The following is a 19,606-nucleotide window of genomic DNA, read 5'->3' on the forward strand; positions in this document are numbered from 1 at the left end:
AATGCTGGCGGTGCTTTCACTCTAGTGGTAGCATGAGACGGAGTCTACAACCCACACAAGTGGCTCAGGTAGTGCAGCTCATCCAGGATGGCACATCAATGCGAGCTGTGGCAAGAAGGTTTGCTGTGTCTGTCAGCGTAGTGTCCAGAGCATGGAGGCGCTACCAGGAGACAGGCCAGTACATCAGGAGGCCGTAGGAGGGCAACAACCCAGCAGCAGGACCGCTACCTCCGCCTTTGTGCAAGGAGGATCACTGCCAGAGCCCTGCAAAATGACCTCCAGCAGGCCACAAATGTGCACAAAATAAAGTGGTGATCCTAACTGACCTAATACAGGGAATTTTTACTCGGATTAAATGTCAGGAATTGTGAAAAGCTGAGTTTAAATGCATTTGGCTAAGATGTATGTCAACTTGACTCCAACTGTATATATAAATATATCAACCCACCCATTCATATTAACCCCTCACTCACTACCCAGTGACAGTTATGCTCCCTGCATTTCTGTACTAAGACTGTCTTCACCTGGAACCAAACGGCTCTCATATCTGGATATCTGGATTCACAAACAGAGGGTTGCCAGTTGACGTACGACACCTCCTGGCGGATATGTTGGAAGACCACTGCATCAATTACTGACAGACTGATTAACCCAAGCTGCATGATAACAGTGCCTAAAACTAGTTGAGCCATTGTCACAGTCAATTTCTGTGCAGTATTTGGCTGCTCTAACAAGGTTGAAACACCAAGGAGATATGACTCAAGACCTGTCAGAAAAGAGAAAAAAAATGGCTTTGCCCATTAAGATCTGGAGGATGACCTAGGGTCTGCTCCAATCATTTCATCACTGGTAAGTCTAATCAATTCCCAGTTTAGCTGTTAGGCTAATATTACATTAGCAGATCATTTGAGTTAGCCTGCACACAATGTTCATGTAGGTATCTTCAAAATATATTTACTTACTTGAATAGAAGACTTCTATAATTGCATCATTTAACCAATGAGTTAGTGTGACTTCACCCTGGCCCCCCAACACCCCGTCCAGAAAAAGGAAGGCATACAGGCCTCCATTGCTCTACTGTACAGATTGCTCAAGCAGAATAACACATGCTAGCATGTATGTGCAACGGCGCTAAATGTTAACATGCCAGAAATGTGCTATCAAAGAGGATGACAGTGTAGTGACATGAATACGACTGTAGGCTAAGCTTGAATAACATACAGCATCATTTGCATTTATGTATAGGCTTATAGCACACAATATGATTTTGTAATCCTATAGTATAGACGTACACTGAGTGCACAAAACATTAGGAACACCAGCTCTTTCCATGACAGACTGACCAGGTGAACGCAATGATCCCGGATTGATGTCACCTGTTAAATCTACTTCCATCAGAGTAGATGAAGGGGAGGACAGGTTAAATAAGGATGTTTAAGCCTTGATACAATTGAAACATGGATTGTGTATGTGTGCCATTCAGAGGGTGAATTGGCAAAACAAATTATTTAAGTGCCTGTGAACGGGGTATGGTAGTAGGTGCCTGGTGCACCAGTTTGAGTGTGTCAAGAACCGCAGTGCTGCTGGGTTTTTCCACGCGCAACAGTTTCCTGTGTGTATGATGACTGCTAGCTAAGATTTTGAAAGTATGATGTTCAATCAAAGCTACTGTAGATATAACGTGATTTGACATAATTTTATCTGTGGTCAATGACCTTGAGCCTTCTTGGATGGGCACTTCTAATGTAACTCTATGGCAGCACCCAAGGGGCTAGAATTTTAGAGCTTTACCCTTAGACCTGGCGGTGACGTAGTGTCCCCATGAGTGACAGAACACTGAGCCAGTCACGGTATTTTCCGCTGGCTTGTTCCACCACAGAAAGCACTGAGCTAGGCTGAAACGCCTGCATTTTGGAGCTCCCTTACTCAAGAGAAGAAAAAAAAGAGACCAGGTTTGTATGTAGCTTTTATTAACATACATACACTCAGCAAAAAATAATTTTTTAAATGCCCCCACTGTCAATTGCATTTATTTTCAGCAAACTTAACATGTGTAAATATTTGTATGAACATAAGATTCAACAACTGAGACAAACTGAAAAAGTTCCACAGACACGTGACTAACAGAAATTGAATAACGTGTCCGAGAAACAAAAATCAAAAAGTAACAGTCAGTATCTGGTGTGGCCACCAGCTGCATTAAGTACTGCACCAGATTTGCCAGTTCTTGCTATGAGATGTTACCCCACTACCACCAAGGCACCTGCAAGTTCCTGGACATTTCTGGGGGGAATGGCCCTAGCCCTCACCCTCCGATCCTACAGGTCCCAGGCGTGCTCAATGGAATTGAGATCCGGGCTTGTCGCAAGCAGAACACTGACATTCCTGTCTTGCAGGAAATCAGCTATACTGCTCATTCTGTGCGTGGTGGCATTGTCATGCTGGAGGGTCATGTCAGGATGAGCCTGCAGGAAGGGTACCACATGAGGGAGGATGTCTTCCCTGTAACCCACAGCGTTGAGATTGCCTGCAGTGACAACAAGCTCAGTCCGTTGATGCTGTGACACACCGAACCAAGACATTGACGGAGCCTCCACCTCGATCCTGCTCCAGAGTACAGGCCTCGGTGTAACACTCATTCCTTGTAAGCCCTCATTCCAGCCTCTCTCAGCCTATTGCGGACAGTCTGAGCACTGATGGAGGGATTGTGCGTTCCTGGTGTAACTCGGGCAGTTGTTGCCATCCTGTACCTGTCCCGCAGTTGTGATGTTCGGATGTACCGATCCTGTGCAGGTGTTGTTACGTGGTCTGCCACTGCGAGGACGATCAGCTGTCTGTCCTGTCTCCCTGTAGCGCTGTCTTAGGCGTCTCATAGTACGGACATTGCAATTTATTGCCCTGGCCACATCTGCAGTCCTCATGCCTCCTTGCAGCATACCTAAGGCACGTTCACGCAGATGAGCAGGAACCCTGGGCATCTTTCTTTTGGTGTTTTTCAGAGTCAGTAGAAAGGCGTTTTTAGTGTCCTAAGTTTTCATAACTGTGACCTTAATTGCCTACCGTCTGTAAGCTGTTAGTGTCTTAGCGACCATTCCACAGGTGCATGTTCATGAATTGTTTATGGTTCACTGAACAAGCATGGGAAACAGTGTTTAAACCCTTTACAATGAAGAATCTTTGGATTTTTACAAATTATCTTTTAAAGACAGGGTCCTGAAAAAGGGATGTTTCACACACACGGGTTTTAATTTATTTTCTACATTGTAGAATAATAGTGAAGACATCAAAACTATGAAATAACATTTGAAATCATGTGGTAACCAAAAAAGGGTTAAATCACAATAAATGTTAGATTTTTCAAAGTAGACAACCTTTGCACACTCTTTGCATTCTCTCAACCAGCTTCACCTGAAATGCTTTTCCAACAGTCTTGAAGGAGATCCCACATATGCTGAGCACTTGTTGGCTGCTTTTCCTTCACTCTGCAGTCCAACACATACCAAACCATCTCAATTGGGTTGAGGTCGGGTGATTGTGGAGACTAGATCATCTCATGCAGCACGCCATCACCCTCCTTCTTGGTCAAATCGCCCTTACATAGGCTGGAGGTGTTTTTTGGGGTCATTGTCCTGTGGAAAAACAAATGATAGTCCCACTAAGTGCAAACCAGATGAGATGGAGTGTCGCTGCAGAATGCAGTTGTAGCCATGCTGGTTAAGTGTGCCTTGAATTCTAAATCAATCACAGATAGTGTCTCCAGCAGGCCACCCCCACACCATCAGAACTTCTTGTCAATGGTTCACGGTGGGAACCACACATGCGGAGATCATCCATTCACCTACTCTGCGTCTTGCAAAGACAGCGGTTGGAACCAAAAATCTCAGATTTGGATTAATCAGACCAAAAGGACAGATGTCCACCGGTCTAATGCCCATTGCATGTGTTTCTTGGCCCAAGCAAGTCCCCTTATTATTGGTGTCCTTTAGTAGTGGTTTCTTTGCAGCAATTCAACCGCGAAGGCCTGATTCATTCTGAACGGTTGAAATGTGTCTGTTACTTGAACTCTGAAGCATTTATTTGGGATGCAATCTGAGGTGCAGTTAACTAATGAACTCTGGGTCTTCCTTTCCTGTGGCGGTCCTCATGAGAGCCAGTTTCATCATAGAGCTTGATGGTTTTTGCGACTGCACTTGAAGAAACTTTGAAAGTTCTTGAAATTTTCCAGATTGACTAACCTTCATGTCTTAAAGTAATGATGGACTGTTGTTTCTCTTTGCTTATTTTAACTGTTCTTGCCATAATATGGACTTTATCTTTTACCAAATAGGGCTCTCTTCTGTATACCAACCATACCTTGTCACAACACAACTGATAGGCTCAAAGGCATTAAGAACAAAATCAATTCTACAAATTAACTTTTAACAAGGCACACCTGTTAATTGAAACGCATCCCAACTGACTACCTGATGAAGCTGTTAGAGAGAATGCCAAAAGTGTGCAAAGCTATCATTAAGGCAAAGTGTGGCTACTTTGAAGAATCTCAACTATATTTAGATTTTTTTTTTGGTTACTACATGATTCCATGTGTTAGTTTGTAGTTTTGATGTCTTCACTATTATTTTACAATGTAGAAAATAGTAAAAATAAAGAAACCTTGGAAGGTGTGTAGGTGTCCAAACGATTGACTGGAACTTTAGAGGTCGACCAATTATGATTTTATTTTTTTATATATAAATAAAACAATGACAACTACAACAATACTGAATGAACACTTACTTTAACTTAATATAATGCATAAATAAAAACTATTTAGTCTCAAATAAATAATGAAACATGTTCAATTTGGTTTAAATAACCGTGTTGGAGAAGTAAAAGGGAAATATGTGCCATGTAACGTTGAAGTTCCTTGCTCAGAACATGAGAACATATAAAAGCTGGTGGTTCAATATTCCCAGTTAAGTTTTAGGTTATAGTTTTTATAGGAATAATGACGCGTCGACTATTTCTCTCTATACCATTTGTACTTCATATACCTTTGACTATTGTATGTTTTTATAGGCACTATAGTATTGCCAGCATAATCTCGGGAGTTGATAGGCTTGAAGTCATAAACAGCGCTGTGCTTCAAGCATTGCTAAGAGCTGCTTGCAAACGCAGGAAAGTGCTGTTTGATTGAATGCTTATGAGCCTGCTGCTGCCTACCACCACTCAGTCAGACTGCTCTATCAAATCATAGACTTAATTATAATAAACACACAGAAATGTGGCAACCCTAAATCTAAATATTGCTGTTACATTGCACAACCTTCAATGTTATGTCATAATTATGTAAAATTGGTTCCCAGTTTGCAACGAGCCAGGCGGCCCAAACTGTTGCAAATACCCTGACTGCTTGCACTGAACGCAAGAGAAGTGACAATTTCCCTAGTTAATATTGCCTTCTAACATGCATTTCTTTTAACTAAATATGCAGGTTTAAAAAAAATATGTCTATGTATTGATATTAAGAAAGGCATTGATGTTTATGGTTAGGCAAACATTTGTGCAAAGATTGTGCTTTTTTCGGCAATGCGCTTTGTTAAATCATCACCCGTTTGCGAAGTTGAAGTAGGCTGTGGATTCGAGGATAAATTAACAAGCACTGCATTGGTTATATGCAACGCAGGACAAGCTAGTTAACCTAGTAATATCATCAACCATGTTTAGTTAACTAGGGATTATGTGAAAAAAAAATGTATACGAAGTTTAATGCTAGCTAGCAACTTATCTTGGCTCCTTGCAGCCACAAGGTCCTTTTGACGCAACACTCACGTAACAGGGTCAGCCTGCAACACAGTCTACTCGTGGATTGCAATGTAATCGGCCATAATCGGTGTCCAAAAAGGCAGATTACCGATTGTTATGAAAACTTGAAATCGGTCGACCTCTATACACAAATGTATGTGGACACCTCTTCAAATTGGTGGATTCAGCTACTTCTGCCACACCTGTTGCTGACACGTGTATAAAATCAAGCACAAAGCCATGCAATCTCCATAGACAAACATTAGCAGTAGAATAGCCTTACTGAAGAGCTCAGTGACATTCAATGTGGCGCCATCATAGGGTGGCACCTTGCCAACATGTTAGTTCCTCAAATTTCTGCCCTGCTAGAGCTTTTCAGGTCAACTGTAAGTTCTGTTATTGTGAAGTGGAAACATACAGGAGCAACAACAGCTCAGCTGCGAAGTGGTAGGCCAAACAAGCTCACAGAACGGGACCGCCGAGAGCTGAAGCGCGTAGAAAGTCTGGCCTCAGTTGCAACACTCCAAACTGCCCCTGGAAGCAACTTCAGCACATGGTCGAGCAGCCACACACACAAACCTAAGACCACCACGCGCAATGCCAAGCGTAGGCTGGAGTGGTGTAAAGCTCACCGCAATTGGAAAAGCGTTCTCTGGAGTGATGAATCACAATTTACCAATGTTTATTTTTTACATTTAACCTTTATTTAACTAGGTTAAGTCAGTTAGGAACAAATTCTTATTTACAATGACGTCCTACCGGATCTAGATTTTACGGATGCCAGGAGAACGCTAACTGTCCCAATGCATAGTGCCAAATGTAAAGTTTGGTGGATAATGGTCTGTGGCCGTTTTTCACGGGTCGTGCTAGGCCCATATAGTATAGGGAAATCCTAACGCTAATTCATGCAATGACATTCTAGACAATTCTGTGCTTCCAACTGTGGAAACAGTTTATGGGAAGCCCTTTCCTGTTTCAGCATGACAATGCCTCCGTGCACAAAGCGAGGTCCATACAGAAATGGTTTGTTGAGATCAGTGTGGAAGAACTTGACTGGCCTGCACAGAGGCCTGAACTCAACTCAAACACCTTTGGGATGAATTGGTACGCCGACTGCGAGCCAGGCCTAATCGCCCAACATCAGCTGTAACACATCCGGACGTGATTGTGAGTCCCATAGGGCGGCACACAATTGGCCCAGCGTTGTCCGGGTTTGGCCATCATTGTAAATAAGAATGTCTTAACTGACTTGCCTAGTTAAATATATAAATCAGTGCCCGACCTCACTAATTATTGTGGCTGAATGGAAGCAAGTCCCCATGGCAATGTTCCAACATCGAGTGGACAGCCATCCCATTAGAGTAGAGGCTGTTGTAGAAGTAAAGGGGGACCTGGAATAGGTCCCCCTTTACTTCTACAACAGCCTCTACTCTATTAATGCCTATGATTTTGACTTTTTTTGAAGGTGTGTATGGTTCTCCATCCATCCCTGATTCAGAATATACAATATTAAGTCATGGCATGCTTAATTCAATAACTATTGACGAGGGAAAACCGAATATCCAATATAAAACAAATATTATCTCGGTGGGAAAAAAACATTGATTCTACAAAGTGAATCTGAAGACTTGGGTTCCTACTCAAGACAGCCCATAATGGCATACAAGGCTCTGCTTCATGAGCGGTCACGTTTGCTTTGAAGAATCAATCACTAGTTGACTGCGATTACCGTATGGACCCAAAATAAAAAAGGCATCCATTAACATAGATTTTGTGTAACCTTATGCCAGTCTCTCGTACACTGGTATTTTTTGTAAAGCGTGTCGTGGTGGCACATAACGTCACTATACTAGCTAGCTAACTAGCGAGGCACCCTCAGTCAAATCACAAGTAATGTTTTGTATACCAATTTACAATGTTAAATTACTGTTAGTTAATACAATATTACATTGTAGACTACTAGTTTATCCAGCATCGCGTTGGCTGGCTAGTTAACTAACCCACTAATTTGCTTGAGAACTTGTATTCTGGAGGTTAGCTCGTTCAAATGGCTGAGTGAACAATAACTTGGACGTGCCATACTACATTACCGTGACATTGCAGAGCGACAACGTGATTTGGTACCGTATACAGTAGTTAGTTAGCGTTTACCTTTGTATTTGGTCAAAAATCCTCTGCTCGTCAATTAGTTAGCGTTTACCTTTGTATTTTGTTAAAAATCCTCTGCTCATCAATCTGAACCACCAGCCCCTTGTTTTTACCGCTTTGACACTCACCATGCGCTGCTGCAGACCCACTCCGTTTATTTGGGGCGATGCTTTCATTGGCTATTTACGCGACGACACCACCATGCAAAGCTTTTCATTGCCTATACTCGTTGTCAATCAATTTAGCAGCTAGGTTTCCCACGTCCACCTGTGTTTTCGTAATCCATTTTACTGCAATCAGTCAAATCATATATGAAGCTCTCAAATCTGTTGTTTAGCCTACATGTATTGTTGTCGAATTCGTCACGTAGCCTTAACCATCGTGATTACCAGCAGCACTGTTGTACCAATTCAATTTTTGAATTGTCGATTCAGTAAGATTCTTCAGCCATAACCTGATCGGTAGCCATTTATTTGTGTGATGAAACACAAATATAACTTTGATTTCATGCTGCGGCTTCATTGTTGATGATAATTCTAACGAAAGCGAAGGGCAGTAACTACTGCTCTTGTTATTTCTGACTGTCGTGTCGAATGCATACTCTCATATTACCTCCAGTGTCATTGTTATAAATATACACATACCGTCACTGTACCAAGAGTCTGAAGGGGGCTCAGTTGACTTTAATGATGAAGCTACATCAATGCTTTTGGACAGTGAAGACAGCAATATATTTGATATTTAAATCAATACAATTTAACATTGGTGATTTTCCTATAAAAAGCAATAACAATCCCAAATCACTGATGCTTAAAGTGCAGGGGCAACATGTCCCAGGGAAGGATAGAAGAGAATAATAAAAATGCATCTTCTTACTATTGCACATTATCCTGTCAATAATTATTCTTTGTTCACAATGATTGGCATTTGTACCATGATGAACAGTGTGGAGTACTTAGGGTTTAGTTGACAGTGCTTTAGTTTGAAAGGCTCAACACCACTCAGTCTTTCAGAACCAGGGGTGCTTTGACAGTAGCAGCAACCTCAGCCCCCATGAGCTCCTCTACAATGGCCAGGGCAAACTCAAAGCTGGTTCCTGGCCCGCGGCTGGTAATCAGATGGCCATCCTTCTGGACTCGAGCCTCAGAATACTTGTAGTGGCCTAGGGAGTGGAGAGGAACAGTGGTGAAGAGAGAGAAACACCATTGTATAATACTCTGCAAATGGGGATTATTTAGTACCACTACTTATTCATTGGTTTAACCTTCTTGCATTTATTACGTAATTTAACTTGTGTATATGCAGTCTTTCTTTGAAGTATTTATGTTGGTGTTTACTGATTGAATCTGATCAAATGCTGGTGCATAATGAACTTGTATTGATGACTATCATAAAGAAACTTGTTACAGCACCCTCTGCTGGACACAAAGGATTTGTCACCACTGTTCAGTAGTACTTGGGATCTTCTCATTGTGCTGCATTTCCTGCCACACAGCCTGCGGAGTCATCATACAGGAAGATTTCCTACATGTGCATGTATGTTGTGTAACCACCAACTAACAAACAAGTACCACAGTGGCTATGAACTAGCTATAGAGTGCAGAGATTAATCAACCTGAACTTAGGGTTTCACATTTTGGGGAATATTCAGAGGTGGAAACTTTCTGTGGGAATATGCCATTTAAAATTAATACCATTTAAATGTAGATGGTTTTTTGCATTGGATATATTTACCATATCATATGGAGACATAAGGTAAAAGGTTTGTTTCTAAGTAGACAATTGCAAATTATTAAATATTTCCAACAGAAATGGAAAAAAATAAAAATAGTTACAAATGTAACTTTAATTAAATGAGTTGACTCTTCACATGGGATGATTTCACAGAACAAAAGAAAGGGAATATTGAATGATCCCCAATGATCTATCGCATCTCCCAAATATGTTTTCAACATACATCTGTATAATGATAATCTAGAAACGAAAGCTTTGGTTGTCTTCCTCTCAGGCTTCCATGTATTCTCCCTGGACCTCCTCAATGTCCACCTCTTGAACATCAGAATCTGAGACCTCATCTTCACAGTCACTTTCCAACCTTGTTGAGGATGGCTTGTTGTCAAGCTCAAAAAGCTTCAGATTTACCCAGATGGCCACCAATTTTTCAACCCTTGTATTGGTCAGCCTGTTGTGTGCTTTGGTGTGTGTGTTCCCAAACAAGGACCAGTTGTGCTCTGAGGCAGCTGATGTTCGTGGGTTTTGGAGGATGGAGGCAACAGGGGAAAGAGCCTCAGTTCCACAAAGTCCCTTCCACCAGGTGGCTGAGATATGTTGGCACGACTGCCATAAAGCATCTCCATCCCAAAGCCCTTGCTTGGAAGTGTACTTCGCCAGACTGCCAAGAACCTTGCCCTCATCCAGGCCAAGGTGGCGAGGCACAGTAGTGATAACATAGGCCTTGTTGATCTTTGCACCAGACAGGATGCTCTTGCCAGCATACTTGGGGTCCAACATGTATGCTGTGGCATGTATGGGCTTCAGGCAGAAGTCTTCACGCTTCTTGATGTATTTCAGAACTGCAGTTTCCTCTGCTTGGAGCAACAGTGAAGTGGGCCGGGCAGTACGGATTTCTCCTCTTACATCTGCAAGCAGAGTCTGAACATCAGACAGGATGGCATTGTCTCCCTCAATCCATGCAATGGCTACTGCTATAGGTTTCAGGAGTTTCAGGCTTACCACTCTCGCAGTGGTGGGCCGTCAGGGCCTGCAAGGCCTTCTCTGCTGGCCTAAACATCATCAGAATATATTTTTTTTAAATATATTTTCCCACAAATATGTATTAAATTATTCCCCAGAGTAAGAGTTATACTCTTCATTTCATAGCTTTCCTCTTGGTTGCACTGCTTCCAGCCCCAGGTTGAGATTTGGAGGGCTGGTCTTTATGTTAGATCTTTTATCCAATCATATTCAGCCATCATGTGTTGCCAGGGGTCTAAAATCTGCCCTCAGGCCTTCAGAATCAACAGTGCGGGCGCTTGTAGCTTATAGTGAATGGAAATTAAAATTTAGTGTCAACCAATCAGCTTTAGAGTTGGCTATTGTACGCCTGCTAGCTGGCTCCAGTGTTACACAGGAGCCAGCTAGCAGGCGTAGTGCGTGCACGTCTTTTGATTGGATTACCAATATTGAGAGGCAGGTCCTATGGGCAGGTCTATGCAGATCTAGGAAACTGAATTTGATAAACGAATTAATTCGCGTACTACTAAGCTGTTTTTTCAACCCACAATGGCGGAAGGAGGAGAAGATATCGATTTGGTCGAGGATATAATTATAACGCCATTCTCAAGACGAACTTTTCAAGAAAAGTTAGACATTGTAAGGAGAGGTCGCCCGACGCCACAAAGCCTGTCACAGGCGGGAAAGCCACTTTCAAAGTTTCAACTACGAGCGCTGTCAATGGCTCACAGGCTCCGAGAAGCACTGCAAACTGTACTGCTGGGAATGCCTATTATTTGCAAGTGATCGATTTGGTGTTTGGAGCCACACTGGCTTTGCACACTTGAGTTGTCTAACCAAGGCAGCAACGAGACACCAAAGTACGGCTGGGCACTTACAAGCAATTGTGCTTTTGAAAACTTTTGGGGACACCGGAATGGATCTACAGCTCAACTAACAAGCGTGCAGGGCAACGGAGCTGCACAATGAAAAGGTGAAGGGAAATATTGAAAAGACTCATTGATTGTGTCATGTTTTTGGGTAAACACTGTTTACCCAAAAATGTCAATTTGTCAATTTCAAGGTGACGCAACGCCTGGTTATACTGCGTTTCTGTCTAAATTTATAGTGTCTAGAGCCATGGCATCATAATGATGGTAATAAGAGGTGGATTAATTCGGGTGGGACTGTGTAGTACCTCACTGAAGGCCCAGGCCCCAGGCACGCCACTGCACTCTCGCAAAATACATCTTCCAGGAGGATCCTCTTGATGGGGCTGTCCATATCGGCAGACTGATATGGCCATTTCTTGGGGAGACTCCTTCCCCTGCAGTAGTCAAACATGATGACATCAACACCAAAACAGGTGTTGCTGGGCAGCTTCAATGTGGTGCTCTTATTCTTCTCACTTTGCTTGGTGAGGTAGATTGTTGCTATAACTTAATGACCCTTCACATACCTAACCATTTCCTTGGCCCTCTTGTAGAGTGTATCCATTGTTTTCAGTGCCATGTCCTTGAGGAGCAGATTCAATGCATGAGCAGCACAGCCAATGGGTGTGATGTGAGGGTAGAACTCTTCCACTTTAAACCAAGCAGCCTTCATGCTCGCAGCATTGTCTGTCACCAGTGCAAATACCTTCTGTGGTCCAAGGTCATTGATGACTGCCTTCAGCTCATCTGCAATGTAGAGAATGGTGTGTCTGTTGTCCCTTGTGTTTGTGCGCTTATAGAATACTGGTTGAGGGGTGGAGATGATGTAGTTAATTATTCCTTGCCCATGAACATTCGACCACCCATCAGAGATGATTGCAATACAGTCTGCTTTCTCTATGATTTGCTTGACCTCCACTTGAACTCTGTTGAACTCTGCATCCAGCAAATGAGTAGATAAAGCATGTCTGGTTGGGGTGTATGGGGTGTATGCTGGGTGAAGAACATTCAGAAATCTCTTCCAATACACATTGCCTGTGAGCATCAGAGGTGAACCAGTTGTATGCACAGCTCGAGCAAGACATTCATCAGCATTTCTCTGACTACGTTTTTCCATTGAGTCAAAAAAACATCTGATTCCACTAGGACCATGAGCTGTTGCTATCGATAAGGTGTCGGACTCATCATTTTCACCTCGACTAGAAGTAGAGGGACTTTTGTCAGAGGTTGCTTGTTGTGAGCACGGAGGGAATTTTATAACCTTAGCCAGATGATTCTGCATCTTTGTTGCATTCTTCACATATAATTTGGCACAGTATTTGCAAAATGTACACAGATTTTCCTTCTACATTAGCTGCAGTGAAATGTCTCCACACATCAGATAGTGCCCGTGGAATTTTCCTGTAAAGATTAGGAAAGAAATTAGTAAAAAAACATACAATTCCATGTACAGATAAATATTTAAGCAGTTAGATTAAACAACTGCTTTGTAAGATAAATGTTTTAAAAGGAAACAGGTGAATTGCAAGCTAAAACCCACATGGTAGCAAAAACTAACTAGCAGGAATTGTTAACAAGTTCAAAAGGATTTAAAACACTTTGCTGTAGGCTACTATTTACTAGTTAACAAAAAATAATGTCATAAAATATTTTCACCCCACCCAGTATTGTAATCAAAACTTACCAGAAAGCATGTAGTCCTTGGCTCAGACAGGGTAGTTGTGTGGGCTCAATAGCATCTCATTAGTGTGCACTGCACATGTGACGGAAGAGTGCACTGCACATGTGACGGAAGAGTGCACTGCACATGTGACGGAAGAGTGCACTGCACATGTGACGGAAGAGTGCACTGCACATGTGACGGAAGAGTGCACTGCACATGCAGAGGGTTGCAATTCCATCGAATTGGGGATAGTTTAACCAAAATATGCCACAAGACCTAGAATTGCCTTTTTTGTGGGATACACAAGGTTCACTGTCATAAGCTAACTTTTTTAAATGAATTTAAGCAAAATTCCCCATATTCCTAAGCTTAACTTCCCATGGAAAATCTCCAGAAATTTCCCAGAAAGTTTCTGGCCCTTTGCAACCCTAACCTGAACCTTAGCCCTGTGGCAGCCAGGCTGTTTGTGTAGCTTTACCACCAGTCATCATCTTGTCCTTGGCACCAGGGTGGGTGGTGACTGTGCTGCCGTAGGCAATACCGTGTGCCAGGAGCGCCGTGGGACCTGAGGTGAGGGGGGAACAGGAGTTACACCAATATCTTTCTCTGTATTCATTTCAAACTGTTCAAAACAGACATGGCACTCACTGGACAACAAAAGGTGTCAAATTATTCCTTCTCAAAAACCCAGAGGTGTCACAATCAATACACCTTAACTTTTGTTAGCATGTTACATTGAGGTGACATCACAACTAAAAGCCAGACTCATTAGTAGACATCACACTACCATAAAATAGGACCTAAAATTAACCACATAGCGTATACGGTTTCAATCCACCTCTGCACACCATATTTAGAGGAAGGGGGGAAACAGACTAAAAATAATGGAATTTGTGTCTGCTGCATTAACATTGGCAATGTCCTAGCACTGCAGTAAGCTCATCCTCAGACTTAATAAATAGAAAGCTATTGATCATGGTCCTTGGCTGCCTTCCCATGCAGTCTAAAGATTAGACTCCTCTCTGGCAGGCAGAGCGAGTGCCTGCCAGTTAAGTAGAGCCCAGCTCCTCCCGTTACATGCCTGCCTCCACTCCGTCCTGAGGACACCAGGCTGGACAAACGGCCGTCTCCAGAGAGAGTGCCTGGCCAGGGCTGGGACAGCAGGAGGCAGTGCATCCCTCTCTCAGATGACGATGATCATTATTATGCACAAACTTATGGTCTTCCACAACACTGATTTTGTTTAGAAAGAGGAGTACGAAATGGGAGACCCGAGGGTCTATGACATTACCTCCTATACATGGAGTAATTGAGTCAAGCACTTCACACCTCCTTTCACATTAGAAATAGAAAGCATTATTTTCACTTAAGCAGAGCACAATGTGACGCTGCTGCTGGTCATCCATTTGGCAGGTTCATTATACACTGCTCAAAAAAATAAAGGGAACACTTAAACAACACAATGTAACTCCAAGTCAATCACACTTCTGTGAAATCAAACTGTCCACTTAGGAAGCAACACTGATTGACAATACATTTCACATGCAGTTGTGCAAATGGAATAGACAACAGGTGGAAATGATAGGCAATTAGCAAGACAATAAAGGAGTGGTTCTGCAGGTGGTGACCACAGACCACTTCTCAGTTCCTATGCTTCCTGGCTGGTGTTTTGGTCACTTCTGAATGCTGGCGGTGCTCTCACTCTAGTGGTAGCATGAGACGGAGTCTACAACCCACACAAGTGGCTCAGGTAGTGCAGCTCATCCAGGATGGCACATCAATGCGAGCTGTGGCAAGAAGGTTTGCTGTGTCTGTCAGCGTAGTGTCCAGAGCATGGAGGCGCTACCAGGAGACAGGCCAGTACATCAGGAGACGTGGAGGAGGCCGTAGGAGGGCAACAACCCAGCAGCAGGACCGCTACCTCCGCCTTTGTGCAAGGAGGAGCACTGCCAGAACCCTGCAAAATGACCTCCAGCAGGCCACAAATGTGCATGTGTCAGCATATGGTCTCACAAGGGGTCTGAGGATCTCATCTCGGTACCTAATGGCAGTCAGGCTACCTCTGGCGAGCACAAGGAGGGCTGTGCGGCCCCACAAAGAAATGCCACCCCACACCATGACTGACCCACCGCCAAACAGGTCATGCTGGAGGATGTTGCAGGCAGCAGAACGTTCTCCACGGCGTCTCCAGACTCTGTCACGTCTGTCACATGTGCTCAGTGTGAACCTGCTTTCATCTGTGAAGAGCACAGGGCGCCAGTGGCGAATTTGCCAATCTTGATGTTCTCTGGCAAATGCCAAACGTCCTGCACGGTGTTGGGCTGTAAGCACAACCCCCACCTGTGGACGTCGGGCCCTCATACCACCCTCATGGAGTCTGTTTCTGACCGTTTGAGCAGACACATGCACATTTGTGGCCTGCTGGAGGTCATTTGCAGGGCTCTGGTAGTGCTCCTCCTTGCACAAAGGCGGAGGTAGCGGTCCTGCTGCTGGGCTGTTGCCCTCCTACGGCCTCCTCCACGTCTCCTGATGTACTGGCCTGTCTCCTGGTAGCGCCTCCATGCTCTGGACACTACTCTGACAGACACAGCAAACCTTCTTGTCACAGCTCGCATTGATGTGCCATCCTGGATGAGCTGCACTACCTGAGCCACTTGTGTGGGTTGTAGACTCCGTCTCATGCTACCACTAGAGTGAAAGCCCCGCCAGCATTCAAAAGTGACCAAAACATCAGCCAGGAAGCATAGGAACTGAGAAGTGATCTGTGGTCACCACCTGCAGAACCACTCCTTTATTGGGGGTGTCTTGCTAATTGCCTATAATTTCCACCTTTTGTCTATTCCATCTGCACAACAGCATGTGAAATTTATTGTCAATCAGTGTTGCTTCCTAAGTGGACAGTTTGATTTCACAGAAGTGTGATTGACTTGGAGTTACATTGTGTTGTTTAAGTGTTCCCTTTATTTTTTTGAGCAGTGTATATTCCTGTGGGAACAGATGTTTTCTAGGATACCCTTTACTCTGCTCTGACACATGGGTCCCTTGTCCTCATTCACAACATCCTTTCAGTGCCCTTCATCAGCACAGGTAGGCAGAAAATCTCCGAGGTAGTGGGCTTTGTCAGTGGCACTAATATCTCGTTCTATCATAATCTCATTGTGTATTGGTTTCCTGCTTACTAATAATGGAAAGGTGACAGCCTTATACTACACGCCCTGTCTGACAGAAATCACCGGTTACATATTTAGCTCAAGATCTTGACCCAGCTGTGGTCATTGACACAGATACATCCTGGAGTGTGTGAGCCATAATCTAGAGGTGGATTTGTACATTCTCACAGAAGGAACAGTACCTGCACAGATGGCAGCGATCAGCCCTTTCCTGTCCTCCTGGTCCTTCAACACCTCTTTCACAGCAGGTGACTACAAGACAACATGGAGGCCACATACAGAGAGTTGAGTCACTCTACACTCTCATACAGAATGTGTGTTATAACACTGACTTTTCAGTAAATGGACAGTCTGATAAATATTGAGGGCAATAGATGAGTCAATGTTTCCAGCATGACTGAAAAACAATTTAAAGTTATTGTTGAACAACTTTCAGAGCTTGTAGTTGTAAGGGCTAAAACCATACAATTAATTAAGCATCATATAGTCACTGTATATTTGCTTGTTTTTATAAACAAGAATAATCTCGAGCATACCAATGAAATTATATTTGAAATGTAGGAAAAATATAGTTCATAAAAATATATTTATTGTTTTTCAACCAAAACATTAACAAGAGACAAATGTTACAGTATCTACCTGCAACATTATATTGCCAATGTCAGGGACACACAGGAGAGATTATTCTGCAGCTAAAAGTTTTTGCAATGAATGCCAAACATTAACTGCATCCCTACCTCTGACAGGTGTTGGGCACCGAGAGCTCCCCCTGGCAGAAAAACCACATCATACGGACCCTGCATCAAAAGATACAAGGTCACGGATAACACATTTATAGTACCAATTTCCGATGCATCAACCTTGTACATTAATCAATAAATAAAGTTTTAATGTGGGAAAACATTTGATTCAGAATGCATTGTAAACGTTATGCAGTCAGAGAACAGAATGCTGTGTGGACTAATATGACTGCAGGGTGTGGAGGCAGGACCTGACCTGCTTGCGGGCATCCTCCAGGCTGGCATCAGGAACAAGGTAGACATCTCTACTGCACTGCACAGGCTCTTTGCCTGTCAACCCTGCCAACATCACAGCAATCTGCAGGATGTGGACACAAACAAAAGCACAAATACATCAATAACCTTCAGCAGACATTGCCCCTTAATCATAAATTCCCAATAATCAAAGGAGTATGGGACTTCTCAGTTGAAAAACTCAGCCTCCTATCCTACAGTAGTTACAGTGCAGTCACCTTTGACATTTGCAGTGGCCTTTTACTCACCTTACATGTTTTGAATGTGCCAACACACTAGCTAGCTAGCTAACACCATGACAACACATTAGCTAACTAACCATGGATACAACTGCCGTTGTTCATCATGTCTGTTATATTTGGCCAGCTAAGGTAGATAATAATAGTTAAGTACAACATAAAGTTAGCTTGCTAGACTTGTTATAGCTGTGTTGTAGCTAACGTTACCGACCTTGCTAGTTAACGTTAGTGCAACAAAAAAGAGATCTGCAAGCATGTGTCGAACTTGGACTGCAGCTTCAACTTGACTGTGGCTAGGTAAATAAAATATCTGCTAAAATACTAGCTAGCTAAAATGCAGCTTTTAGCAAGCTAAATTGAGCCAGCCAGCTAACGTTAGCACAACCTCAAATTAACTATATCAGTGTTTGGTGTGCGCAACCAATTTAACTAGCTCGATAAGTTTACTAACCCCAGCTCTACGCATTACGTCCACAGGTATAACTGTTTCCATCTCTTCTGCACCTTTAGAGAGGATTACTAATGCCTTTTTCCCTGCCATTCTTGAGAGAGTGGGTGTGTGACTGTCAGCAACAGGAAAGCAACTGTTTGTGAGAGGACTTTTATCTTGACAGGAACACACATAGTTACACGTACGTTACAGCTACGGATTCGCTGAGGTGACAAACAATACGCTTGGTTAAATTTATCAAAGAATATCACATAATTTATTAAACCATTTCTATACACCGTGGCATATTTGTAGTCCTACGTAATTTATTATGCGGAGTGTACGATAATACATTTTCATTTAGATATGTTGCAACATAATTCACTTTAAAATGCAACATATCTGCACTGGTATGTTCAAGTACATCCACCAGGGGGAGGCATTCACCCATATATTGTCAATAAAACGACTGTAAATATAGGTGTTTATAAAACAAGCCTTAAATTTCGAGCATTTGTTTGCCCCAACATAAGTGCGATTGAGGTTTATATTATTCAATACATTATTTAAAACCGTAATGTTTATTATACAGTGGTTAAAAGATCTGAAAGAAAACTAGTTCAAACTAATATGTGATTTTCTCAATTCCAAGATTTTCTGAAATGAGGAAATGAAGGTAACTAAATACTTGAAGCTCTGTCTAAGAACTTCTGCATCAAATCCCTCTCAATTGAAGAAGACATCTCTTAAGGCACCTCAGGGAATTATATTCCAGTGTAAATCCCAGATTTAATGTCTGGGGCTTTAGTGTGCAGACACTCTTCCCAGTTTAATGTGCCACTGTGCATTCTGCCGCAGAGATTCACTTTCACATTTGTGCGAAGAACAAGATCCCAGTGAAACAGCAGATTAGGCAAAGTGTAGGGGGTGCTGGCGGATTTTTTTGTTGTTGCGTGCCTTTGAGCCAATCCAAAAGGCACCGGTGATTACCGACAAATGCAGCTGGGATCAACTGAGCCAGACCCACAGTGGTACACAAGCTCATTTGCCTAAAACATGGATTTATTTATCCATTTACTCATTTCTTTACAGAAGGAGCTCATAGTATGTTTATGATCAAACTCAGGAAATGCCTGTTAGTGATTTGCAAACCAGGTAACCTGGTAAAAAAGTGGATTAGTCTGATACACTGACAATGCAAATTCAGTCTCTGAGCCATCTGTGCAAGGCCACAACTACTCAAATATTGCAGAGCAGACACATCTTTCCTGAATTTTATAACTTTATGAAGTAAGCCTTTGTTGTTTATTAGAGAGATCTTTTGCCAAGTATAAGAAGGCCAGCATCCCGGAGTCAAGCTCTTCACTGTTGACGTTGAGACTGGTGTTTTGCGAGTACTATTTAATGAAGCTGCCAGTTGAGGACTTGTGAGGCGTCTGTTTCTCAAACTAGACACTCTAATGTACTTGTCCTCTTGCTCAGTTGTGCACCGGG

The 19,606-nt window shown here is 42.9% G+C and overlaps 2 protein-coding genes across 9 annotated transcripts in view; both read right to left on the bottom strand.

Moving 5' to 3' along the window:
* The window catches only part of LOC139558805 (voltage-gated potassium channel subunit beta-2), a 147,342-nt gene extending 139,263 nt beyond the window's left edge, over positions 1-8,079 (bottom strand). For 2 of the 7 annotated variants that reach the window (XM_071374339.1, XM_071374278.1), the window contains exon 1: positions 8,061-8,079. The gene's annotated coding sequence lies outside the window, so the exon portion shown is untranslated. Of the gene's footprint in view, positions 1-7,935 lie in introns of all 7 variants that reach the window. The other 5 variants (XM_071374305.1, XM_071374314.1, XM_071374295.1 and 2 more) reach the window with 5 other exon arrangements.
* A 521-nt stretch (positions 8,080-8,600) lies between these two features.
* Positions 8,601-18,338, bottom strand: LOC139558851 (Parkinson disease protein 7 homolog). Of its 2 annotated transcripts, XM_071374372.1 has the most exons (6): positions 18,134-18,338; positions 17,406-17,507; positions 17,147-17,206; positions 16,592-16,661; positions 13,718-13,804; positions 8,601-9,094 (listed from the first exon to the last, which is right to left on the bottom strand). In XM_071374372.1, the coding sequence occupies exons 1-6, from the start codon at positions 18,221-18,223 to the stop codon at positions 8,934-8,936; spliced, it is 570 nt and encodes a 189-aa protein (XP_071230473.1). In that variant the 5' UTR covers positions 18,224-18,338; the 3' UTR covers positions 8,601-8,933. The 2 variants fall into 2 exon arrangements, with proteins under 2 accessions (XP_071230473.1, XP_071230465.1); XM_071374364.1 differs by lacking the exons at positions 13,718-13,804; positions 16,592-16,661; positions 17,147-17,206; positions 17,406-17,507; positions 18,134-18,338 and adding exons at positions 11,843-11,971; positions 12,104-13,666 and having other exon boundaries at positions 8,961-9,094.
* Between the last annotated feature and the right edge of the window lie 1,268 nt (positions 18,339-19,606).

This window comes from Salvelinus alpinus, chromosome 2 (assembly GCF_045679555.1).
Source record: "Salvelinus alpinus chromosome 2, SLU_Salpinus.1, whole genome shotgun sequence".
NCBI lineage: Eukaryota > Metazoa > Chordata > Actinopteri > Salmoniformes > Salmonidae > Salvelinus > Salvelinus alpinus.